This window comes from Globicephala melas, chromosome 6, assembly GCF_963455315.2.
Source record: "Globicephala melas chromosome 6, mGloMel1.2, whole genome shotgun sequence".
In the NCBI taxonomy this organism is placed as follows: domain Eukaryota; kingdom Metazoa; phylum Chordata; class Mammalia; order Artiodactyla; family Delphinidae; genus Globicephala; species Globicephala melas.
Window position 1 is genome coordinate 65,247,495 of NC_083319.1, and position 27,382 is coordinate 65,274,876.

At 35.1% G+C, this 27,382-nt stretch overlaps 1 protein-coding gene across 9 annotated transcripts in view; it reads left to right on the top strand.

Annotated features, from left to right (window-relative positions):
- The window catches only part of CCDC171 (coiled-coil domain containing 171), a 362,751-nt gene that overhangs the window by 234,779 nt on the left and 100,590 nt on the right, over positions 1-27,382 (top strand). For all 9 annotated transcript variants that reach the window (XM_060300955.1, XM_030840654.2, XM_060300958.1 and 6 more), the window contains 2 exons: positions 24,319-24,464; positions 26,487-26,541. In XM_060300955.1, coding sequence (XP_060156938.1) covers positions 24,319-24,464; positions 26,487-26,541 — 201 coding nt within the window. The remainder of the gene's footprint in view (positions 1-24,318; positions 24,465-26,486; positions 26,542-27,382) is intronic.

The following is a 27,382-nucleotide window of genomic DNA, read 5'->3' on the forward strand; positions in this document are numbered from 1 at the left end:
AATTAAAATCTTCCAACAAACAAAAGCCCAGAACCAGACGACTTCACAGGTGAATTCTATCAAACATTTATAGAAGAGCTAACACCTATCCTTATCAAACTCTTCTAAAATATAGCAGAGGGAGGAACACTCCCAAACTCAATTCTACGAGGCCACCATCACCCTGATACCAAAACCAGACAAAGATGTCACAAAAAAAGAAAGCTACAGGCCAGTATCACTGTTGAATATCATAGATGCAAAAATCCTGAACAAAATACTAGCAAACAGAATGCAACAACACATTAAAAGGATCATACACCATGATCCACTGGGGTTTATCCCTGAATGCAAGGATTCTTCAATATATGTAAATCAATCAATGTGATACACCATATTAACAAATTGAAGGAGCAAAACCATATGATAATCTCAATAGGTGCAGAAAAATATTTTGACAAAATTCAACACCCATTTATGATAAATACCCTCCAGAAAGTAGGCATAGAGGGAACGTACCTCAACATAATAAAGGCCATATATGAGAAACCCACAGCCATCATTGTTCGCAATGGTGAAAAACTGAAACCATTTCCACTAAGATCAGGAACAAGACAAGATTGCCCACTCTCACCACTATTACTCAACAGTTTTGTAAGTTTTAGCCACAGCAATCAGAGAAGAAAAAGAAATAAAAGGAATCCAAATCGGAAAAGAAGAAGTAAAACTGTCACTGTTTGCGGATGACATGATACTATAGATAGAGAATCCTAAAGATGCCTTCAGAAACTTCTAGAACTAATCAAGGAATTTGGTAAAGTAGCAGGATACAAAATTAATGCCCAGAAATGTCTTCCATTCCTATACACTAACAACGAAAAAGCTGAAAGAGGAATTAAAGAAACACTCCCATTTACCACTGCAACAAAAAGAATAAAATACCTAGGAATAAACCTACCTAAGGAGACAAAAACCTGTATGCAGAAAACTGTAAGACAAGGCACTGATGAAAGAAATTAAATATGATACAAACAGATGGAGAGATATACCATGTTCATGGATTGGAAGAACCAACATTGGGAAAATGAGTATACGACCCAAAGCAATCTACCAATTCAGTGCAATCGTTATCTAACTACCAATGGCATTTTTCACAGAACTAGAACAAAAAATTTCACAATATGTATGGAAACACAAAAGACCCTGAATAGCCAAAGCAATCTTGAGAAAGAAAAACGGAGCTGGAGGAAACAGGCTCCCTGACTTCAGACTGTACTACAGAGCTACAGTAATCAAGACAGTATGGTACTGGCACAAAAACAGAAATATAGATCAATGGTACAGCATAGAATGCCCAGAGATAAACCCACACTCATATGGTCACCTTATCTTTGATAAAGGAGACAAGAATATACAATGGAGAAAAGACAGCCTCTTCAATAAGTGATGCTGGGAACACTGGACAGCTACATGTAAAAGAATGAAATTAGAACACTCCCTAACACCGTAGACAAAAAAAACCCCAAAATGGATTAAAGACCTAAATGTAAGGCGAGACACTATCAAACTCTTAGAGGAAAGGATAGGCAGAAACTCTATGACGTAAATCACAGCTAGATCTTTTTGACCCATCTCCCAGAGAAATGGAAATAAAGACAAAAATAAACAAATGAGACGTAATGAAACTTAAAATCTTTTGCATAGCAAAGGAAACCATAAAGAAGATGAAAAGACAACCCTCAGAATGGGAGAAAATATTTGCAAATGAAGCAACTGACAAAGGATTAATTTCCAAAATATACAAGTAGCTCATGTAGCTCAACATCAAAAATCAAAAAACCCAGTCAAAAAATGATCAGAAGACCTAAATAGTCATTTGTCCAAAGAAGATATACAGATTGCCAACAAACACATGAAAGGATGCTCAACATCATTAATCATTAGAGAAATGCAAATGAAAACTACAATGAGGTATCACCTCACACCAGTCAGAATGGCTATCATCAAAAAATCTACAAACAGTATATGTTGGAGAGGGTGTGGAGAAAAGGGAACCCTCTTGCACTGCTGGTGGGAGTGTAAACTGATAGAGCCACTATGGGGAACGGTATGGAGGTTCCTTAATAAATTAAAAATAGAACTACCATACGCCGCAGCAATCCCACTACTGGGCATATACCCTGAGAAAATCATAATTCAAAAAGAGTCATGTACCACAATGTTCATTGCAGCACCGTTTACAATAGCCAGGACGTAGAAGCAACCTAAGTGTCCATCGACAGATGAATGGATAAAGAAGATATGGCACATATATACAATGGAATATTACTCAGCCATAGAAAGAAACAAAATTATTTGTAGTGAGGTAGATGGATATAGAGTCTGTCATACAGAGTGAAGTAAGTCAGAAAAAGGAAAACAAATACCATATGCTAACACATATATATGGAATCTAAAAAAAAAAAGGGTTCTGAAGAACCTAGGGGCAGGACAGAAATAATGATGCATACATAGAGAATGGACTTGAGGACACGAGGAGGGGAAGGGTAAGCTGGGATTAAGTGAGAGAGTGGCATTGCCATATATACACTACCAAATGTAAAACAGATAGCTAGTGATAAGCAGCCACATAGGACAGGCAGATCAGCTTGGTGCTCACTGTGACCACCTAGAGGGGTGGGATAGGGAGGGTGGGAGGAAGACACAAAAGGGAGGGGATATGGGGATATATATATACGTGTAGCTGATTCGCTTTGTTATATAGCAGCAACTAACACAACAGTGTAAAGTAATTATATTCCATTAAAGATGTTAAAAAAAAACAGGTAATAATGATGAAGGGGAGAATAAACAAGACTAGGGAAAATAAATGTAATTAGAAATAACATCCATGCATTATACACATGCAATAAAATCTTAAATACTTTCAGTGAAAAAACAATTTTAGTCTGAAATATACATTTCAGTTTGAAAACCAGAATTTTCAAGTATGTATAAAGTATTTAGAATTTTGCAGATGATATTCATTTAGATTATGCCTCATAAAATACATAATGACTGAAATTGATTTTTGCCATGTTAAATGAGAGCCTTTAGTTTCTTTAAAGAATTTCCTCTGTGATTAATTGAATTGATAATATGCTAAAAATACTTTATATAATATAAATATGCAGTTTTATAATGTTATGACTCATATTTGCTCAGTGGTTTATTTTATTCTTAACTATAGCAGGGGTCCTCTGTAATCTTATAAACCTCCATTGTATAATGTTGTTTCAGGAACTATGTAAATTTTATTAGCATTTGTCCTTGAAATAGTTATTATTTTCTCAGGACTCTGCTAAGTAACGTGCAGATAGTATCTCACCTAATCATTAAAATAATTTTTGAGATAAATATTATTATCCATAATTTGCCGATGAGGAAACCAAGGCACAGAGAATTTAACTTGTCGCAGATCACAGAGCTAGTAATTGGTGGAACAAGGACTGAACCTGGAGATGTTTATTGATGATGATAATAGTAAGACTTTTTTCTGTGAGAAGTATCATTTCCTTTGAATGCACTTTAACAATGACTCCAATTGTATACTTTAATTACAAGTATTTCATGGTTAACTATGAAAATACTTTTATTTGTTCTTTCAGTTGCCCCATTTTTAAATTAGTAAAGAGTACATTATAATTTAAGGGGCTAATCAAAATTTATTTACTGTCTGAATGTATTAGTTTTAGTTTTCATTAATCTGAGACTTAGTTTTGTTTCAGATATATTTAACTGTGCTCAGTTATAGGAACCAACTTTAGAAGATTACATTTATAATGGAATGAGAGTAACTTTAAATGTCTCAGACTTTGGAGAAAATTATCTAATCATATGTTTATATTTGTGACATGATTAGGTGACAGTGTTTAATTTTAGAGGGAATTTTACCCCGATGTGGGGCTATATATTCTAAATCATTATAACTTTCTGTTTGTAAGAAACATCTAATTAAGTTGCTCAAGTTTAATATGGAAGTTTAGTGATATTTTACTGTTACATCACTAATTTAACATGCTATTTCAGAAAACACCAGTGTTTACTAATCTTAAAATGAGCATTTTATTTTAGTGTTTTAACAATTAAAGGGTTACTTAATGATTGACTTTGTAGTGCTTTGATCTTATGGAATGCTGTCAAGTATTATTTTCTATATTTTAATTCCAGAAAGGTATATAGGGTAGTATTAACCTCTATAAAATTAGAGTGCCTGAAACTATAAAGAGTAAAACATATTTGTCAGTTTTGTCTTCTGATTAAAGAAACCTCACAAAATTCCAAAATGTCATTAGGGAAGTGTATGTACTTTACAAGGATTATTGGAAAACCATTATGAAACAGGATGCGCATTTACAGTGGCTTTATCTTATTCAGGAGTAAAGGCAGATTATCAAAGTGGACCAGAATCATCAAGCGCACTTCTGTGGTGGAAATAGAATTCATTTGTTTTTCTGATCTAAGTCCTGTGACACAGAACAGACATAGAGTCCTTGTGGAATTCAGAAAATCTTTTGTCTGTGAAGAATGTGCATTTAGGGCTTCTATGCTGTGTCATGGCTAAAAGTCTTAAAAAGAGGCAAATTTAATTATGAAGGGGGTTTGATTAAATCCCCTGAATCAGGCAGATAAGTATTATGATGTTACTGTTAGCTTAAGAAATACTAAGGCTCTTAGTGCTTATTCTCTGGAAGGGAAACAAATCATTGAAGCCTTCTTTCCCAAGGGGTTGGATAAATGATAGTGATTAGATTTAACTGAATATTACATATACGTATATATATAGATATTTTAACCATTCTATAAAGGGTTATATAACTGAGTAATCTCCTACCCTTCGTTTAGTAAAGTACATTAAAAAAATCAATTTCAATTACTATTGTTATGATATCCTGTATATAAATTTAAACTAAGATTTCATGATGAAAGCTGATCTTAAGAGAATTGTGTCAGTTGCATTCTTAGATAAATTTTATATATATTATGTTGAAAGTAATGGAAAAATATTAATAAGAAAAGAGTGTTTCTGTTACCATTTTGATGTATACCTTTCAAAAATTTCAATATACATATTTATATATTAGTAACGTGTATACCATATTTGTATTTTAAAATATAGTATCATGTTTTACAGTATTATAGTACCCCTTTTTAAAATTTAGAAATATATCGTGCCATTTTAAAATGTCAGTAAATATAACTCATTTTTAAGACAGGAAAGAAAGAAAACAAAGAATTGCTTAGACATATTTTCTCCTCATCAAATCTTTTAGAATGAAAAGTATTAATTAAAATATGCATATATAAGTTAAGGAAGGCTTTGGAAGAAAACTTTTTAAATGAATTATAGCTGTATAGATAAATTTATTTTAATTTGTTGTGTGCAAACTCAATATTTTTCTATAAGATAGTGATATACGTTTATCATATCTTTATACTGACAAAAAATCAAATGACTTGCTCTGGTTTTTTATTTTTTGAATTATTAGAGTTTTTATTTATTTTTTATTTTTTTATTTATTTTGCACTACGCGGGCCTCTCACTGTTGTGGCCTCTCCCGTTGCGGAGCACAGTCTCCGGACGCGCAGGCTCAGCGGCCAAGGCTCATGGGCCTATCCTTTCCGCGGCATGTGGGATCATCCCGGACCAGGGCACGAACCTGTGTCCCCTGCATCGGCAGACGGACTCTCAACCACTGCGCCACCAGGGAAGCCCTATTTTTAATTTTTAAAATAGATCTTTATTGGAGTGTAATTGCTTCACAATAGTGTGTTAGTTTATGTTGCACAACAAAGTGAATCAGCCATATGCATACACATGTCCCTATATCCCCTCCCTCGTGAGCTTCCCTCCCACTCTCCCTATCCCACCCCTCTAGGTCATCGCAAAGCACCGAGCTGATCTCACTGTGCTATGCTGCTGCTTCCCACCAGCCAATTATTTTACATTCGATAGTGTATATATGTCGATGTTACTCTCACTTTGCCCTGGCTTTCCCTCCCACCACATGTCCTCAAGTCCATTCTCTATGTCTACCTCTTTATTCCTGCCCTGAAACTAGGTTCATCAGTACCATTTTTTGTTTTTTTTAAGATTCCATATATATGCGTTAACATATGGTATTTGTTTCTCTCTTTCTGACTTACTTCATTCTGTATGACAGACTCTAGGTCCATCCACCTCACTACAAATAACTTAATTTCGTTTCTTTTTATGGCTTGGTAATATTCCATTGTATATATGTGCCACATCTTCTTTATCCATTCGTCTGTGGATGGACATTTAGGTTGGTTCCATGTCTTGACTATTGTAAATAGTGCTGCAGTGAACACTGTGGTACATGACTTTTTGAATTATGGTTTTCTCAGGGTATATGCCCAGCAGTGGGATTGCTGGGTCATATGGTAGTTCTATTTTTAGTTTTTTAAGGAACCTCCATACTGTTCTCCATAGTGGCTGTATCAATTTACATTCCCACCAACAGTGCAAGAGGGTTCCCTTTACTCCACACCCTCTCCAGCATTTGTTGTTTGTAGATTTTCTAATCATGCCCATTCTAACTGGTGTGAGGTGATACCTCATTGTAGTTTTGATTTGCATTTCTCTAATAATTAGTGATGTTGAGCAGCTTTTCATGTGCTTCTTGGCCATCTGTGTCTTCTTTGGAGAAATGTCTATTTAGATCTCTTGCCCATTTTTTAATTGGGTTGTTTGTTTTTTTTTAATATTGAGCTGCATGAACTGTTTATATATTTTGGAGATTAATCCTTTGTTCATTGACTTGTTTGCAAATATTTTCTCCCATTCTGAAGGTTGTCTTTTCTTGTTTATTGTTTCCTTTGCTGTGCAAACGCTCTTAAGTTTCATTAGGTCCCATTTGTTTATTTTTGTTTTTACTTCCATTACTCTAGGAGGTGGATCAAAAAAGATCTTGCTGTGGTTTATGTCAAACAGTGTTCTTCCTATGTTTTCCTCTAAGAGTTTTATAGTGTCCGGTCTTACATTTAGCTCTTTAATCCATTTTGAGTTTATTTTTGTCTGTGGTGTAAGGGAGTGTTCTAATTTCATTCTTTTACATGTAGCTGTCCAGTTTTCCCAGCACCACTTATTGGAGAGGCTGTCTTTTCTCCATTGTATGTTCTTGCCTCCTTTGTCATAAATTAGGTGACCATATGAGTGTGGGTTTATCTCTGGGCATTCTATCCTGTACCATTGATCTATATTTCTTTTTTTGTGCCAGTACCATACTGTCTGGATTACTGTAGCTTTGTGGTATAGTTTGAAGTCAGGGAGCCTGATTCCTGCAGCTCCACTTTTCTTTCTCAAGATTGCTTTGGTTATTTGGGGTCTTTTGTGTTTCCATACCAATTGTAAAATTTTTTGTTCTAATTCTGTGAAGAAAGCCATTGGCAATATGGTAGGGATTGCATTGAATCTGTAGATTGCTTTGGGTAGGATAGTCATTTTCATAATGTTGATTCTTCCATTCCAAGAACATGGTATATTTCTCCATCTGTTCCTGTCACCTTTGAGTTCTTTCATCAGTGTTTTATAGTTTTCTGAGTACAAGTCTTTCACCTCCTTAGGCAGGTTTATTCCTAGGTATTTTATTCTTTTTGTAGCAGTGGAAAATGGGAGTGTTTCCTTAATTTCTCTTTCTGATTTTTCATTGTTGGTGTATAGGAATGCCAGAGATTTCTGTGCATTAATTTTGTATCCTCCAACTTTACCAAATTCATTGAATAGTTCTAGTAGTTTTCTGGTGGCATCTTTAGCATTTTCTATGTATAGTATCATGTCATCGGCAAACAGTGACAGTTTTACTTCTTTTCCAATTTGTGTTCCTTTTATTTCTTTTTCTTCTCTGATTTCTGTGACTAGAACTTCCTAAACTATGTTGAATAAGAGTGGTGAGAGTGGACATCCTTGTCTTGTTCTTGATCTTAGTGGAAATGCTCTCAGTTTTTCACCGTTGAGTATGATGCTTGCTGTTGGTTTGTTATATATGGCCTTTATTATGTTGAGGTAGCTTCCCTCTATGCCCATTTTCTGGAGAGTTTTTTTTATCATAAATAGGTGTTGAATTTTGTCAAAAGCTTTTTTGCATCTATTGAGATGATCGTATGGTTTTTATTCCTTAGTTTGTTGATGTGGTTTATCACATTGATTGATTAGTGTATATTGAAGAATCCTTGCATCCCTGGGATAAATCCCACTTGATCATGGTGTATAATCCTTTTAATGTGTTGTTGGATTCTGTTTGCTAGTATTTTGTTCAATATTTTTGCATCTGTATTCATCAGTGATGTTGGTCTATAGTTTTCTTTTTTTGTGACAACTTTTTCTGGTTTTGGTATCAGGGTGATGTTGGCTTCGCGGAATGAATTTGGGAGTGTTTCTCCCTCTGCAGTTTTTTGGAAGAGTTTGAGAAGGATCGGTGTTAGCTCTTCTCTAAACGTTTGATGGAATTCGCTTGTGAAGCCATCTGGTCCTAGACTTTTGTTTGTTGGAAGGTTTTTTATTACGGTTTCAATTTCATTTCTTGTGATAGGTCTGTTTATATTTTCTAATTCTTCCTGGTTCAGTTTTCCTTGGAAAATTATACCTTTCCAAGAATTTGTCCATTTCTTCATGGTTGTCCATTTTATTGGCATATAGTGTTTGTAGTAGTCTCTTATAATCCTTTGTATTTCTGCAATGTCAGTTGTGATTTCTCCTTTTTCATTTCTAATTTTTTTTTTTTTTTTTTTTTTGTGGTACACGGGGCTCTCACTGTTTTGGCCTCTCCCGTTGCAGAGCACAGGCTCCGGACGCGCAGGCTCAGTGGCCATGGCTCACGAGCCTAGCCGCTCCGCGGCATGTGGGATCTTCCTGGACCGGGGCACGAACCCGTGTCCCCTGCATTGGCAGGCAGACTCTCAACCACTGCGCCACCAGGGAAGCCCTTCATTTCTAATTTTATTGATTTGCTTCCTCTCCCTTTTTTTCTTGATGAGTCTGGCTAAGGGTTTATCAATTTCATTTATCTTCTCAGAGAACCAGCTTTTAGTTTTATTGATCTTTGCTCTTGTTTTGTTCGTTTCTATTGCATTTATTTCTGCTCTGATCTTTATGATTTCTTTCCTTCTACTGCCTTTGGGTTTTCTTTGTTCTTCTTTCTCTAGATGTTTTTGTGTAGGGTTAGATTGTTTATTTGAGATTTTTCTTGTTTCTTGAGGTGAGATTCAATTGCTATAAACTTTCCTCTTAGAACAGCTTTTGCTGCATCCCATAGGTTTTGGCTCATCATGTTTTTGTTGTCTTTTGTTTCTATGTATTTTTTAATTTCTTCTTTGATTTCTTCAGTGATCTCTTGGTTATTTAGTAGTTCACTGTTTAGCCGCCATGTATTTGTATTTTTTACAGTTTTTTTCCTGTAATTGATTTCCAATCTCATAGCGTTGTGGTCAGAAAAGATGCTTGATACAATTTCAATTTTCTTAAATTTTCCGAGGCTTGATTTGTGACCCCAGATGTGATCTATCTTGGAGAATGTTCTCTGTGCACTTGAGAAGAAAGTGTATTCTGCCACTTTTGGGTGGAATGTTCTATAAACATCAATTAAATATATCTGGTCTATTGTGTCATTTAAAGCTTGTGTTTCCTTATTTATTTTCTGTTTGGATGATCTGTCCATTGGTATAAGTGGGGTGTTAAAGTCCCCTACTATTATTGTGTTACTGTCGATTTCTCCTTTCATTGTTGTTAACCTTATGTATTGAGGTGCTCCTGTTTCGGTTGCATAAATGCTTATAGTTGTTATATCTTCTTGGATTGATCCTTTGATCATTATATAGTTTCCCTCCTTATCTCTTTTAGCAGTCTTTATTTTAAAGTCTATTTTATCTGATACGAGTCTTGCTACTCCAGCTTTCTTCTGATATCCATTTGCATGGAATATCTTTTTCCATTCCTTCATTGCTCTGGTTTGTAATATTCAGTTATAATTTATTTCTTTGACTGATGATCCAGTATTTAAGTCAGACTAGAAACTGACTTTTTAAAGTGTCCACAGGTGATTTCATAGTTGTTAAAATTCTAGAATAAATTCTAGAATAAATTGTCACATGTAGTAATAGGACTGTATCAGTCAGTATACTGTGTGTAATGTCGCAGTAACAAATGACTCCAAAATTTCAGTGGCCTTACAACAAGCGACTTCTCACATATCCCACATACTCATATAGTGGATCAGCTGTGCTTCTGCTTCATGGGTTCCTCACTTTATAAAAGGCTGATAGAGCAGCCCCTATCATGGACACTGTTGGTCTCATAATAAATGTCTCTCTATAGGACATTCCTGGTCTTCCGTCTGCTAGGACATGGCATTATTTTTTAAATTCTGCTTACATTTCACTGGCCAAAGAAAGTAACTTCTGCACTCTTGATTTTGACAGGACAGGGAATATATAATCTTTCCAGAAGTGGCACCACATGGTCAAGCCAAATATCAGTGAGACAGGAGAGTATACTTTCCCCTCAGGGAGGTGGAACAAATACAGTCCACTACAATAACTAATTATTTACACTTTATAAAGCACAGAAAAGATAGAGAATCTGTTTTCTAGTAAGCCATGTTGACCAAATTTTGTATAACTTTACATTTTAACATCTGCAACTGTTTTCCCCTAGTTTGTTAAGAGGGTTGAAAACAGGGGGCCATGTGTCTAGTTGGAACTTTTTTCTTTTGCTATAGAGTTCTTATTAGTGTAAAAAGATTGTTCAGCATGTTATTCTGCTTTCCTTTAAATAGACTTCAATGTTCTAGACCCGGGGTCCCCAACCCCTGGGCACGGACTGGTACCAATCCCTGTCCAGGTAGGAATTGGCACACAGCAGGAGGTGAGTGGCGGGCGAGCAAGCGAAGCTTCATCTGTGTTTACAGCTGCTCCCCATCACTCCAGTTACCGCCTGAGCTCCGCCTCCTGTCAGATTAGCAGTGGCATTAGATTTTCATAGGAGCACGAACCCTACTGTGAACTGCGCATGCAAGGGATCTAGGCTGCACACTCCTTATGAGAATCTAATGCCTGATGATCTGACGTGAGCTGAGGCGGTGATGCTAACACTGGGGAGTGGCTGCAAATACAGATTATCATTAGCAGAGAGGTTTGACTGCACAGAGACCATAGTAAATCAACTGCTTGCAATCTCATATCAAAACTCTATCAGTGAGTGGCAAGTGAAAACAAGCTCAGGGCTCCCACTGATTCTGCATTATGGTGAGTTGTATAATTTTTTCATTAATATTACAATGTAATAATAATAGAAATAAAGTGCATAATAAACGTAATGCATTTGAATCATCCCAAACCATCCCCACCCTGGTCCATGGAAAAATTGTCTTCCACAAAACCGATCCCTCATGCCAAAAAGGCTGGGGACCACTGTTCTAGACTATTAAGACTCTGTTAACTGTGTTTCATGAAGCATTTTCTCGGCTCCAGAAGCCTTATGCTTGGCATTTCAAGGAGTCACCACTAGATGGTGATCTCGCTCATTTAGAAGGGTAGGACGGCTGTGTGTTTCTCTTCAGGTGAATGGGTTGGTTACAAAGGGACCAGAAATGTAAGCCATACTAATGTTATGGGAAGAGTCTTTATAATCAAAATGGTACTATTTATGAGTATGTATATATATATATATGTGTGTGTGTGTGCGTGTGTGTACACAAACGCATATCCTCACACAGGAAAATTCCATTTGAAGAAAAGCTACAAAATAATGTTTTACCATATGAAGTTACTTCCTCAGAGTATATATATATATTTTCAACCGTTATTCCCCAAACAGAGAGACAAGTTTTCCTAAGCACAGTTTCTCAAGAAATTGTACTGAGGCTTGGGTCCATCTGACTGCTTTTTCCTAATACTTTCTTTGAATCTACTAACTGTTGCTGAAACTGTGGTTGTTTTATTTATTTGTTTATTTCAAAAAAATTTTGGGGCCGTGCCTCGTGGCATGGAGGATCTTAGTTCCCTGAGCAGGGATCAAACTTGTGCCTCCTGCAGTGGAAGCCTGGAGTCTTAACCACTGGACCACCAGGGAAGTTCCAAACTGTGGTTGTTTTAGATGTGGGCCTTCAGCTTCGTTTTAGCAACCTATGTGTTACTCAGCCTCAGTCTCTTTTTCTGTAATTAATTGGAGTGAAGAGGGATTAAAATTTTTATATTTCATTTAGACATGTTAAAAATTAACTTTTGTGGTTCGTTAATCACAGAATGGGAAAGCTGGTACCCACCCTTTTACTTATTTATTTAGAAACCTTACTTAATGATTATTGCCAGTGGTAACTTTGTTCTAACCTTTTTTTTCCAAAATAACTCAACATAATAACCAATTTTTTATTGGTAAAAATCTAAAAAATATGTTTGAAACTATAGACCAAATAGCATAGTTCTCCTTAAAAAAATGCTAACTTCAGTTGTTAATCCACTTTTTGGTGCTCCTAAAATAATAGATAGTTTTCATTATACATTTCTGCTGTGACTCAAAGCTTATGGCTTTCTGTCATATGAGTCAAAAAACTTATAGGATTTCATGTAGTTATTAGTAGAAATAGAAAATATATGGCTAGGATGCTACATTTATATAAAGTAAATATTTAATATATACTCTCAGCTTGAGTTGTGTAAAAATGAATTTGAGATAATAGTCTTTACCATACTAAGGAAAATGATGTGTCACAAACCAGTTTTTTCTAAAATCCCTTTTTATCTAGTTTATCACTGAATCGTGATTCTCAAAGGTGAAATCTTATCAAAACTTCGTTAGAGCCTAACTGAAGATGTAAATGAGTGGTTGCATTATGGCCAGAATGATCTCTTGTATTCATTCTAATTTGGCAGTTATAGTTTGTGTATATGATCCCTGAGACAGATAAGAGAAAGCTGCTGTATGGTTGGGAATCGCACAAAAGCGCGTAGTGAACAGTAAAGCAAATTCTGGTTGAAAGAAGGTTGGGGGCTGGGAGTTCACTGAGTCAAGCGTTTCCCCCAAGATATAGTGATGCAACTCTGTGGAGTACTTATAAAAATCATATGCAAGGAAAAGTCTAGTTTTCTGACCATATCTGGGCTATATGTACCTTTCTCACCTTTTCTCCTGTCATTGTCAATAGCTCCTTATCTTTATATGTAAGTTACCTCTTGGATTTCTCAGAACATGCCATTTTATTCTGCTGACCATGCTCTTCACACACTGGTCACCTGGCTTTAATACAAGATGCTTTTTAAACTACATCTTTCTAGATAGGAAGTCATTTCCAAGAGGAGTATATTCTTTGTATTTCATTAATTTACATATCATACTGCTAGTTTTGAACTCTGGCTCTGTGTAATCTAGGCAAGTTACTTCAACTCTGCCTCAGTTACCTCATTTGTAAAATGGGAATAATAGTATTTACCTCATAGAGTTGTTATGAGGGCTAACTGTGTTAATGTCTGGCATAAGGTAAGTATTCAGGAAGTGTTAGCTATTATTACTGTTGCTACTACTACTACTATTTATGGCAGTGGTATGGATAGGCATAAAATAAATGTATCTTGAATGAACAGATGAATACAGTAGAGTCACATCCTATGCTGAGGTTAGGTTTTAGGATCAGCCTATAAGGCTAAAATCTTGTATAGTCAAAAGTATCTTGGGGCTTCCCTGGTGGCACAGTGGTTGAGAGTCCGCCTGCCGATGCAGGGGACGTGGGTTCGTGCCCCGGTCCGGGAAGGTCCCACACGCCGCGGAGCGGCTGGGCCCGTGAGCCATGGCCGCTGAGCCTGCGCGTCCGGAGCCTGTGCTCCGCAGCGGGAGGGGCCGCAGCAGTGAAAAAAGAAAAGAAATGGCTTAATCATTTTTCCACTAATAACTTCAAATATCCTGTTAGATTTCCTTAGGGATTCTTTTTTTTTTTTTTTTTTTTTTTGCGGTACACGGGCCTCTCACTGCTGTGGCCTCTCCCGTTGTGGAGCACAGGCTCCGGACGCGCAGGCTCAGCGGCCATGGCTCACGGGCCCAGCCGCTCCGCGGCGTGTGGGACCTTCCCGGACCGGGGCACGAACCCACGTCCCCTGCATCGGCAGGCGAACTCTCAACCACTGTGCCACCAGGGAAGCCCTAAGCCATTTCATTTTTAAATTCTTTTCAGTTTACCCAATTCAATAAACTGTTCCTATTTGTTTTTATTTCTTTAAAAAGTCTTTTCTGGAGCGGCCAAACTAGAGATGCCATATTCTAGACAAACCTAAAACAGCCAGGTTTTCTTCCATGTTGGACTATGTTACCATTCTTTCAGTTGGATACCAAATGAAGAGATTGCTTTACATTCAAGGGCCAAGTTAGATGAAGGTACATTTTTTTTTACAGGAGAATCACTCTCACTTTTACCTCCTAGTTCGAGTATTTGCAGTAGTAGAGATATTTGGGATGTGAGGGCAACCAGGTGAAACAGCCGGTTTTATTGTCGTTGCCATTTGCTTTGTTCATGTCACCTATTGCAGGCTTGCTGTGGATAAATGTTTATGGCTTAGAGCAGCATCAGAACTATGGTATTTGAATTGCTGCTCTCCATCTCTCTTTCAGTTGCCTTCCTTTCCCCCATCTTCTCTCCCTTATCCCTTTCAGGGTAAGTATAATGGAATGCTTTTAAGTCAAATGCAACTCTACTTTTATATCTCAGATTAACAAATTTCAGTACTAATTACTAATTCTTCTGTTACTATAACATTATAATGTAGCCTGTATGGTGGCAGTGCTTTAACAGTGGTATTTTTAGATTAAATTAGGCACATAGATTACTTTATACATAGGAGTTAAAATCTCCTTAACAGGAGGATTTAGATACAAGTGCTGATATTGTAGAGCTTGATATACTGTTGTGAGAGCGTAGAGTTCCTGTAATAAATATTTTAAAAGTTGAGGCATATACTAGGCAACCAAATTTCAAGATCTGCAGGGAAAGTTCATTGCTGATGCTAACTTATAAAGGAAAGAGACATAGAGAACTCCTTTGCTTTTTGAAAGGTTAAAAAAAAGCAGCAGCCCAATGTGGTCCTGAATTATATAAAATTCTGTACTGCAGTAGCATGCTGTATAATTCATCCTTACTATGCAAATATTTATTTCTTATTTCATTAGTACATACGTGATGACAGTCATCCTACTTTCACGCAGGGAATCCTGAATTGTGCATGCTTTGATTTTTGATGTTAAAGCAGTGCCATTGTATAACACTTATGTCCTTATTGGAGTGTATTTCAATATAAATAGAAAGCAGCCATTTAAATAGTCTGAAATGCCTTACTGACCTTACCGAGAACTCGATACATAGGTGAAATACTAGTTTTATGTTTCCATGGGGACTTCCCAGTTAGTGGATTCTATGGAAAATCTGGAGAAATGGTTACTGCTGTTGTGGTGCAGGATAAAGAATAAGGTTTTAGACACACAGATACAGAGACCAGAGTACTGGTTACCAGAGGGGAAGGGAGGGAGGGGGAGGACAAAATGGGTAAAGGGGGTCAACTGTATGTTGATGGATGGAAACAAAACTTTGGATGGTGAGCATGCTGAAGTGTGTATGGACATCTTCATACAATGTTGTACACATGAAACAAGTGTGACCTCAACTGCAAAAAGATTAAGGGTTTAGATTTAGAAGACCTGGGCTCACATTTTGGAGTAAACTTTTCTGATTCTTAGTTTCCTTGCATGTAAAATAGGAATGATAATGTGATCTATCTCACTGGACTATGAAGAACCAATTGAGTTAATGTAACTATTAAATGCTTGTATGATGATGATAATATGGTTCAGTTGTCACTCAAGCTATTTTTCCCCCCAGGATTTGGGGGAAATAAGCTTTAAAAATAGCAAACATTTATTGCACGCTTACAATATGACAGGCATGGTTCAAGAACAGGCCTAGTGCCTTCATGCAAAGGTGGAATGCTCTGGATTGAGAAATGTAGGAAATGTCTGTGGTTCAGAATTTCCCCCTGTGTATATACCTCTGAAATTAAGATAGAAATCAGTGTGAAATACTTAATACAAAACAATTCACCTGATGAATACATTTTTTAAGAAAAAACTCAGATTTTGTTTTGTCTACATTTAAGTCTAAAAAAAACCCTGTTTATTTTTCTAATTTAAACTTTTTTTAAGATTTTTTTTCATGTAGACCATTTTAAAACTGTTTATTTAATTTGTTACAATATTGCTTCTGTTTTATGTTTTGGTTTTTTGGCCGCGAGGCATGTGGGATCTTAGCTTCCCAGTCAGGGATCAAACCCTCACCCCCAGCATTGGAAGGTGAAGTCTTAACCACTGGACCGCCAGGGAAGTCCCTTCTAGTTTAAAATTGACCTTCAGATTCTCTTAAATAATTGATTTTTACTCAGCTGATATTGGATTTACTTTTATTAATATTATTTAATATATAACATATTCAAGAATTCAAGATAGTCATTTAAATTCTGTAGTACAATAAAAATATTACTGTAAAGGTCTTTTAATTATTGTATAGGATTATCTACCTATTCAATTACATCACAAAAAGAATTCTTGAAATTGAAAAATTCTTCTGACAATAAGTTCTTTTTATTTAAATGTCAGAAATCCAACTATGTGAAGCCCTTTATAAATTATTCATATTTTCTCAATTCTTAGTAGACATTTGTTTTAGGTAATTCTCAAATGATTTAAAAGCAGTATTTATATTCTAAATGATATTTTTCTGCAACCTAATTCATAGCTTGACTCACTTAAAATATTGCCAGGGAATTCTGAAGCTTTTTGGACCTCCACATAGCTAAGGATTGTCAACTGGGTGAAGTTTTTAGAACCTGCTGAGTAGTCTGTGGCTGATAAAGTCTAACAGAAGGACTTACTGTATTCCATCCGTTTATTTCTTAACTATTCATTGAGAGAACACAGAGGTCGTATAAGAGCTGATTTTATTATAGCAGCATCATGGTGGCTGTCACCTGCAGCTAGTTTCTGTCTCCTGAGGTCTGTAGTGCAGCCAAATGCAGTTTGTTTTATACTCTGAGAAAATATTACTGCCACATTACTGCTTACATGCCATGTGTCACAATAAATCTAGCTGCTGCTTGTCTGTTCTGTACTTTTCTGAGAGTATTTTCCTGTTGAGAGGACTCTCATGATTCTCTTTATCATCCTTCTCTTTTTTTGTCATTTAAAATGTCCTTTAACTATTTCTCTCCCAGTTTACCTCATTATTGTCTAACACATTTAGTCTACCAGAGTTTTGTAGTACTGTGTGAGGCTTGGAACAAACAGCATTAAATATGTTTTGAACACTTTTATGAGGTTCCTTTTCTTTCCACTATATTTTACTATTGATCACTTTCAGTTAGTTTACTGGGAAGGATTAACTTTTTTCCTTTTATATTGATGGAATTTAAGAGAACGTTTTCAAAGGAACATGTGAGAATGTGGTGCCAATAATCATAAAGCATACAGCAAAATCTTATAGCATACTTTGAAATTTTAAAGGTGCATTTTCATTGCTCATCCGCTCCATTTTTTCATGATCATCTACCATATGGCCTATTTATAAAAGTGACTTATTTTATACTTTTTTTTGTTAATGTTATTTTATCTTTTTCAAGTGTGATACAAATAGTTATTTTAAACAATTTATGTATGTTTATACATATGCATATATATAAGCGATGATGTAGAAATAATATAGAAACTCATAAGTTGCCACATATAGGTGGGGATTTAAAGAAGACTGTAATGACATTACATGTAGGAGTGTAAGTATTGCATTAATTATGCATAATAAATTTATGTAGCCTTTTACGGTTTATAAGACACTTTCACATCTGTTGTCTTACTAGATGTGTGAGTCCTAACAAGGGCTGTCATTTACTGAACCCCAAAGTGGGTAAGTTATTTGATTTTTAACTTCAGTTTATTAATGTCACCTATGTTTTGCATAGAATTATTATTAGAAAATAGTAAAAGGTAATGTCCTTAAGAAAACTTAAAATTGCAGAAATTTTAATTCAGATTATCCATATAAAATATAGACTACCAAAACTGAAATTTATTCATATATTAATTTTACCACATACTAACATCTTTGACTATTGTATATATATATATATATTTTTAATTTTATTTATTTATTTATTTTTGGCTGTGTTGGGTCTTCGTTTCTGTGCGAGGGCTTTCTCGAGTTGTGGCGAGCGGGGGCCACTCTTCATCGCGGTGTGCGGGCCTCTCACTGTCGCGGCCTCTCTTGTTGCAGAGCACAGGCTCCAGACGCGCAGGCTCAGTAGCTGTGGCTCACGGGCCTAGTTGCTCCGCGGCATGTGGGATCTTCCCAGACCAAGGCTCGAACCCGTGTCCCCTGCATTGGCAGGCGGATTCTCAACCACTGTGCCACCAGGGAAGCCCGACTATTGTATATTTATTGTAAATTCTCTAATTGCTTATCTCATAGATTTTCAAGCTTTATTATAAAATATGTCATTCTTTAGTTTCAGCCCTAAATTGTGTACCCAATTGTAAATTTGGTGGTTGTATCATTTTAAATTTATACTTTCTGTGGCAGCCTGTGTAGTTTGACCTACCCAGCAGCTACTAATTCTTGATTAATATAATTTTCTAGTTGTCACATTATAATGGTAGGGCTGGACAGTGCCATTTCCTTTTCCAACATTAGTTTTAGTGCCCTGAGATGTTTTACTCAATTTATCACAATCTAGGAATGTTTATTCAAAAGTTACAGTTGGACAGTAGTAAAATTTTAGAAAAAAAAGTTACAGATTTTTTTCTTAACCTAGGAGATGTAGCTTAGTTCTTCATAACTCTTGTGTTGTTGTCTTGTCTTACATTTTCTATGACTAACTTTTATACCAAATTGAATAAGCCATTAGCTTTTAGTCTGTAGGAATGTGGATCCATAGATATTTCCCATTAGACAAAAGAAAATCTATAAAAGCGATATCTCTCGGGGCTTGGTCTTCCTAGCTGGCCTAATGGTCTAAAGCAGTGTAGTACTGTACTCTTATGAGAAATAACTCTGTTGGATGATTCCCTTAACATCCAGAAATAATAATTGGAGAGTTGTGTACACTCTTTCAGGGAACTTTAACTTTTCTACTAAATACCACATTTATTAAGCAAATATTCTGATTCAGGGAATTCATGTTATAAATTTTATACTTTTGAAACTATTACTGAACAAAATTATAAACCTTGTATATCTTGTGTCATTTAAAATTAGAGCTTGCTGTGAAATCATGAGATATACTACATTTAGGTTGCCATGTTGTTTTGATTTTTTTTTTATACGAACTTCTCTTCAAAAAACACCTCCAGGGCTTCCCTGGTGGCGCAGTGGTTGAGAGTTCGCCTGCCGATGCAGGGGACACGGGTTCGTGCCCTGGTCCGGGAAGATCCCACATGCCGCAGAGCGGCTGGGCCCGTGAGCCATGGCCGCTGGGCCTGCACGTCTGGAGACTGTGCTCCGCAACGGGAGAGGCCACAACAGTGAGAGGCCCGCGTACCGCAAAAAAAACCCAACCAAACAAACAAACAAAAAAACCACCTCCATTGGTGATTGTTGCACAGCTTTGTGAATATAATAAAACCCACTGAATTGTACACTTTAAAAGTGTGAATTATGTGAATTATGTCTCAATAAAACTGTTATTAAAAAATTCCACTGTACAAAATGTTTTCATAGGTGCAAAGTAATAGAATTTCAATTTATATTCACAATTAATTAAAAAAAATTGTTAACCTTAATAAATGTTTAAAGCTTTAGAAATATGAAATTATGTATGACTTAAGAAAATAATTTGTTCTTATTCAATAGTAACATATGTTTATTATAGAAACTTCAGAAACTCTAGATAAGAAAAGACATTTTAAAAATGTGTGGGTATTTTAATATCCACATCTATCCTGTATTCTGTCCCTAAGCTTTCTCTGTACTTAACTACTTCCTTGGTATCCATACTTTTCCTGCCAGCTTTCATTATTTATTTAAAATTTATTATTTTTGGCTGCGTCAGGTCTTAGTTGTGGCACGCGGGCTCTGTAGTTGTGGCATGTGGGCTCTGTAGTTGTAGCATGCGGGCTTAGTTGCCCTGCAGCATGTGGGATCTTAGTTCCACGACCTGGAATTGAACCTGCATCACCTGCATTGGAAGGCGGATTCTTAACTACTGGACCACCAGGGAAGTCCCGTTGCCGGCTTTCATTAGTAGTACATAGCTTTTCATGACCATCTTAGGAAAACAACCAGTTGTAAAACTATCTTCTTATAAGAGTAAAAAAGCATTGAAAGCATTGAAGAGTAAAAAAGAGTGAAAGCATTGGCTTTTTTTCCTGGACTATGAGAGGTGTACATGAGCAATGAGATCATTATCTTAAAAGAAATACAATAAATATCTTGCAGAGTAGCTTCTGAAATACAGTAAGCTTGGGATTTTGCTGTAAAATTTTGCTTTAAAACATTTTGGATTTAAAGTGAAAACTTGGACTGTTTGATAAATAGTATTGTGGCATTGGTTCTTGTGTAGATGGTATATTTTCTTTTAAACTTTTGTTACCATTTTTAGCATTAACTTTCTAGCAGCTAAAATTGTTCAAAACATAGTTTAAAGATAAATGCAGTATCAGGCTTTGAATTTTTTTTTTTTTTTTTTTTTTTTTTTTGGTAAATACTAAGACCTGAGTACAAAATGAGGGCTGTGTTGTGGATTAAGTGAAATATCTTAAGGCTGTGCTGTTCTGATAACTGAACCTGAAGTGACCTTTCTCAGACACAATTACAGAGCTGTATGTTTTTCCTTTAATTTCATCAGGGGTTTAATTAGTATACAAATAAAACTTCCCTTATCTTCCTTTCTACCTAATTGGCTTGTCTTCGCTTATATATGAAGTATGTGAAAGTGGGCTGTAATTAGGGTGACCGTGTTAACCTTTTTTCCTCAAATGTACTGTTGCCTAAAGGCCTCAAGGCCTAAAAACAGTGCTTTGGATTATTGCTTTGCAATCGCTATGGTTGTCCCATAGGTTTTCTCATGAGCAGAAGGGCTTTGGGTGCTGCAGGTTCCCACTGCTTAACAGGATCTTCATTCTTCTCCCCACTAAATGTTTATTGATTATCTTGCTGTTCCAGGCTCAGCCTCCAACAACTTAATATCAGGTGACAGTCAGGAGAGTTCTCCAAGTAATTAGAGTTGAGCATTGGGGGAACAATTAGGAGCAGAGTTATTAAACTTGATTTATCCTATTCTCCCCTGAACAGTTTCTTGGATATCAGGACATCACACTTTCACAGTCTGCCCTGGTTGAGAAATTAGTGGCTAACCTGCTTGCTTATCATCATTGCCTAGCTGCCCAGAGGTACACCCTCTTGGTTTCAGTCCTTCAGTTGGAAATATTAGAGTCCATAAAGTTTATCATGGGTTTTAATTAGATAAATCTGAACGGGAGAAAAGAAAAGCTGAAGTTAAAATTTTATATGTGTCTAATATATATTACATATGGTATAGGTACGTATGTATATACATCATATATATACACACACACATGAATTTGTTTTTCTTTTTTTAAAGCTTAGTGTTAGGATTTTTAAGGATTCTACTTTTGTCGTCAAACACAAAAATGTGAACATCAGAGAAAAGACATATTACTGAATCACTTTTTATGTCTTGGTATTTTGCATACATCACCACGAACCTTAGGACTCATTGATGTATATAGATTCCATTGTGATGTTCCTCAGCTCTTTAAAATGAGAATGCTGTGTCCATAAGTTATATAACTATGATTATTCTTTTTTCAAAAACTGTTATCTCTTCATTTTTACACTAAGGAAGTATGATCCGTATCACCTATTTATACCATTTTTTTGTTTGTTGTCTGTAATTTCAGTCTTAGAGTAGGCTATTCAGCTGTACCTCTGAAACAGTGCAAGCTTTAGAAGAGTTTGGTGGCTCCCTGCCATTGCCCCTGAGAGAAGGAGATGAAAGCTGATGGAAACTGGAAGATTTAGATATATAGTGGAGATTCTAATTCTATGAGTTATATCTTCTTTGGAAGGAGATCATAGAATTGCTGAAAAGTCAAGTATGGTTTTATAGTGATTTTAAGGTCATGGGTTCTCTCAGATTGGACCAGTGAGCTTCGCTCTGGGTGAGGCTGGAATCAATATCCTGAACACCCCTCACAAATATACACCTCTACTCATAAGAACTACTGAGCAAGAGAATTTGAATGGAGTGGCACATTCTATTATTTCTGTTGGAAAAAGAACTCAAGCTTTATGTGTAACTGGTGGTGGATCATTAATTTTATATTCACATCTGAAAAACAGCATTTTTTATTACCTGAAAGATGCCAGAAATATTGCCTTTAAAAGGACTCAAATGGGTTTTATTTTTTCAAAGAAAGAAATCTCATGATACTTCAGTGCCTTTAAATATCTTAACATTGGCACAAAATAAGTAGGTTTAGCATGGCTTTTCAAATCTATTCTTTGTTGTCTTTTTAAGTTGGTTTGAATCAGTGACTATTTCCATAGTGGGATATACTTAAAGATCTGTTAGTACTAAAGATTTAAAATAAAACATAATATCTAAAAAATAGTCACAGTTTGCTTATTTCTAGTTTCTTGACTTGTATTTGTCTGACAGCAACTTGACTGTTTGAAAGTGAAATACTGAATTAAATTTCTTTTAGCATTTAAAAATACCTGGTTTAAGGGTAAGCTGGGATGAAGTGAGAGAGTAGCATTGACATATATAAACTACCAAATGTAAAATAGATAGCTAGTGGGAAACAGCTGCATAGCACAGGGAGATCAGCTTGGTGCTTTGTGACCACCTAGAGGGGTGGGATAGAGAGGGTGGGAGGGAAACGCAAGAAGGAGGGGATATGGGGATATATGTATACCTATAGCTGATTCACTTTGTTATACAGCAGAAACTAACGCACCATTGTAAAGCAATTATACTCCAATAAAGATGTTATTGAATTGAAAGCAAAACACCTGGTTTTGCTTTCAATTCATATTGTTCAGAGTGAATTAATTATTTTAGCTCCACGCAGGCAGCTTGAGTTTTTATATACTACTTATTGTGAGTGCATTAAAATAATATTATTGGAAAAGTTTTAAACATGAAATTATTGCATCTTGGTTGTTCTTTACTGGGTATTTGAAGCATAGTTGTGAATGTTAATGTGTGGCTACACTCTTAGAAAGAAGAAAAAATATTATGTGTATGCAATCAATTATTTAGTTCACTGTCCAACAAACTTAATTGAAAAACTGGTTGATAAGCTCATATGCTAGAAATTTCATAGGCAAAGAAATGAGCAGATTTTTAGTGCTAAGAGATCCTCTGATCCCTATATTGTTTTACATCCTAGAATTTTAAATAAGAAAATACTCCTTGAACTTATGAGTTTTTGAGTCTAAGACCTTTAGCCTTAAAGTTCCAAGATGAAATTGTACTCTTCTATCTTGAAATTTTTGTGCTAAGTGAATATTTCAGATTAAAGCACATAGCAAATATCAACAAATTTTATACTTCTATGACTAGGAAAATATTTACGGAACATAATTCCAAATGCAAGTATTGTCTATAACTCTCTCTGTTGAAACATGTTGATCACGTTTGTGTTTTCTCTGACATGAGAGTTTTTTATGGGAAATAAGTGAATTTTATTTTCGAGTCCAGTGTGTTTGTTCACTGAGATGTGTATAGCAACATAACTGTTATTGATACATTTAAAAAGAGAGTAGTGGTGCTTTTAAATTTTGGGTTCCCCATTCTCTTAAAGGTATCCTAATCTACCTTCCTCTCCATCACACACATACTTTGGCATATGATAGTTCTTGTTTTAAATAGACTCTAAATTTCATGTACTTTTTCCATTGAAATCTTTATTTTTTATCATTAAAAGAAAATGCAACCTGAGGTTTTTAATAATCAGATATTTTTCGTAAGAATAGAATGTATTTGCCTTGCAGTATTTAAAAAAACAAAACAGAGATGTATTTTGCAGCTAAACATTTTTCAAAATCTTATCAGTTCTATCATTTCTAATTAGTAAGTATGTAAAATTTTTTGCAGAAAATTTGTTAAACCTTGATGTGTAATGACCCAAGTCTACTTCTCAGTCAGTCTGTATCCTTCTTTGTTTAATAGCCTATGGCATAAATTGAAGTTAATTATCAGGGCTGACAGGTAACTCTGTTTTCTGTCTGCTTGCAGAGTCTCTCCGAGGCAAAGATGGAGCTGAGAAGAAAAGATCAATCTCTGCGTCAGCTCAATAGACATCTTACCCAGCTGGAGCAGGACAAGCGTCGACTGGAGGAGAACATCCATGATGCAGAGAGTGCCCTCCGCATGGCAGCCAAGTGAGCATTTGGACCTTCGGGAGATCACTTAAAACAGACAAAAGATCAATTCTTACTTTCATGCTCTGGGTTTTAGCCCTGGATAATACAGTGTTAGAAAACAAAAGTACAGCTGTCTCTCTTTGAAATTCTCTGATATATCCTCAAAAAAGAAAACTCTTAACATACTAAATGTATATTTTATTGAGAAACCTTAGAAAAGAATAAGTTTCTATATAACCTCTAATGCTGTGTATTTTAGGTTCTGTTGTAGCATTACATGTTTGAAATCAGGTTTTCATTAACTTGAGATATAAGACTCTTTATTTTAAAGTTTTGAATAGTTTCTCCTGTCATATTTCTCATCCCTTTCTGCCCCACTGCCTCCCAAATTTTCTTCTGCATATATTATACTAATATTGCAAGTAATATTTCCATAAAGAAATGTTAGTATATAATCAACATGTGTATTGTAGCATCTTTTTAAGTGCAGTAAAAACATATTGATCATGGAAAATTCATTTAATTTTATAGCTGTATATTCAAATATGTTAAATAGAGAAGAATATGCAATTTTCAGAGTGGGCAACTATGTAACTGTGATGAGAGTGTTTTTCCTTTTACCAGGTAATCAAGTTGACATACACTGTGAAGTTCAAATTGAATAGTTCTCTTGGGTATTTTTATTTGTTCCCCACATCAAATTTCATGGAGTACTTTAAGACAGTCCTTTTTACAACAGCATGGCTTAAAGAAAATCTATTTATGGATTAAACATCTAATCTTAATAAACTCAGTGTTTTCTAAATTTGGAATTCTGGATTCCTGTACTATTAAATACATACACACATATACATATATGTATGTATATATATATTTGCAAATGTATAACTATAACTTAACAATGTTTGGAGACAAACTCTTGTTAAGCATAACATGAGAAATATGAATGTAATGTGTAAACTAAATCATAAAACGGGCAGTTTGCAATCCTAGGATACCCACAGCTTTGTCAGTGGGCTTGGGATATTGCTCACACATAATGAAAAAATGAGTTTACACAATGCCACAATATTGGCATTTTGAATACCCACCAATACATTTTTGGAAAATTGTAAGGCTCTATAACAGTGCACTACCATATTGGTTATATGTAATTGTCATTTTAAAAAAATATAAGTTTGACTGAATCAGCTTTTTGCTGTCATTTTTCAGTCTCAGTTTCCTCATGTCAAATGAGAAGCTTAGCACAGGTAATTTTTAGTACATCTCAGAGCATTGAAAATTCTAAGATTAATGAAAACAAGATTATAAAACCTCTAGATTCATATTGTGCCTTCAGAATACTGCTGGTAATTCAGGAATTTGTCAAGTCTGAGATCTGTGACCATGGGCACATGTGCTTATAAGAAAGCTAAAGAAAGCTAATTTGAAATTTGGAGAGCTAATACATTATTTACAGTTTTCAATTTATAATTCACCATTAAAATTTTGTCTTCAGCATTCTCATCCCAACTTTTAATTTCATCATAAAGGCTAAACTCAATATACAAGGCTAGAGAAGAAAATAGTAACTTTGCATATTTCTAGTCAAGGCCATAGAAGGTTTTTGTGTAATTATTATAGCACAAAAAACCCATGGAGAAGGGAAAATATTATTGTGCCCAGTATGACCATTTATATCTCCAGCACTAGTATTTCTAAAGTCTTTTTCATTAGAAGCCAAAAGAATGCACGTTTAGCCTTTTCAGCACATTGTAAATCAATAATGTAATCACATGATTTCTTTTTTTCTTTCTTTCTTTTTCACTCTCTTTTAACTTTGAAAATATCCATAAGAATTATTCCCCCCTCTAATTTTTGGCAGGCAGTATAACTGAAGATAAGAATTAAAAGCGGAAATATACTAGTGAATATTGTTAGGTTTTACACTTTAGGACAAACCAACCCTTATTTTTCAGTAATAGTCACTTATACTAAAATGTGTTACAATTATAGTAAGGTTTGGGTTTTACTAACACCTAATCTTTATTTTGTTTCTAGGGACAAAGAATGTGTTGCTAATCATATGAGAACAGTAGAAAATGTGCTTCATAAGGTATTATAATTTTTCTTCAATATTGTTCAAATTGTATTATGACACAGTTCTCCTAGTCATTAATTTTATTAACTGTAAAGTACTTTGATTCATTTTGTAGATTTCTTTAAAAATAAATTAACAAAAGGATCCTTTCAAATGACTGAAAATTTGTATTGAACAATGCTATATTGCATAACTTTTTTCAGAATTCACTTTATGTATGTGATAAAACTATGAAAATAGTGTTTTCCCCAAACTGGTATAATTGCACTTGAGTTATTTGTGGTCTTTGCTGACTGAACTAAAGGTCATTAAGATTCATATATGTCTCATAATGATAAAATGTTTGACCACACTGTCTAACCTCTTACCACTCTTAAACCTACTATCCTATATACATATATTGATATATAGAGAGAGACATAAAGTATTGTATTTGGCAGTACTCATATACCTTAACTTAGGCAGTAATGTTTTTCAAGTTGTAATTTACCTTTTTATAGGAATGTATTCTTAAAGTAGAAATTGAATATACTTAATAATAGTCTGTTATTTTCAATTGATTACTTCTGTATGATAAATTGACTTTTAGTTTATAGTGATGAACAGCATAATAAGGATATTACAATATTACTAAAAACTTAATATCATTAAGTATTGACTCAATACTGACTGTGTACTTTGTTAGCACTCCAGATTCAAAGATGTCTCATTATTTCATTATTTAAAAGTAGAGAAATGTTATTTGTTTCTGTTATTATTTAACAGACAATTTGTTGGAATAATGTAAATACCTAGTACTTTTAGGATATATGGAATTTATGAATGAATCATATTTAGAATAATTTTGTGAATCAAA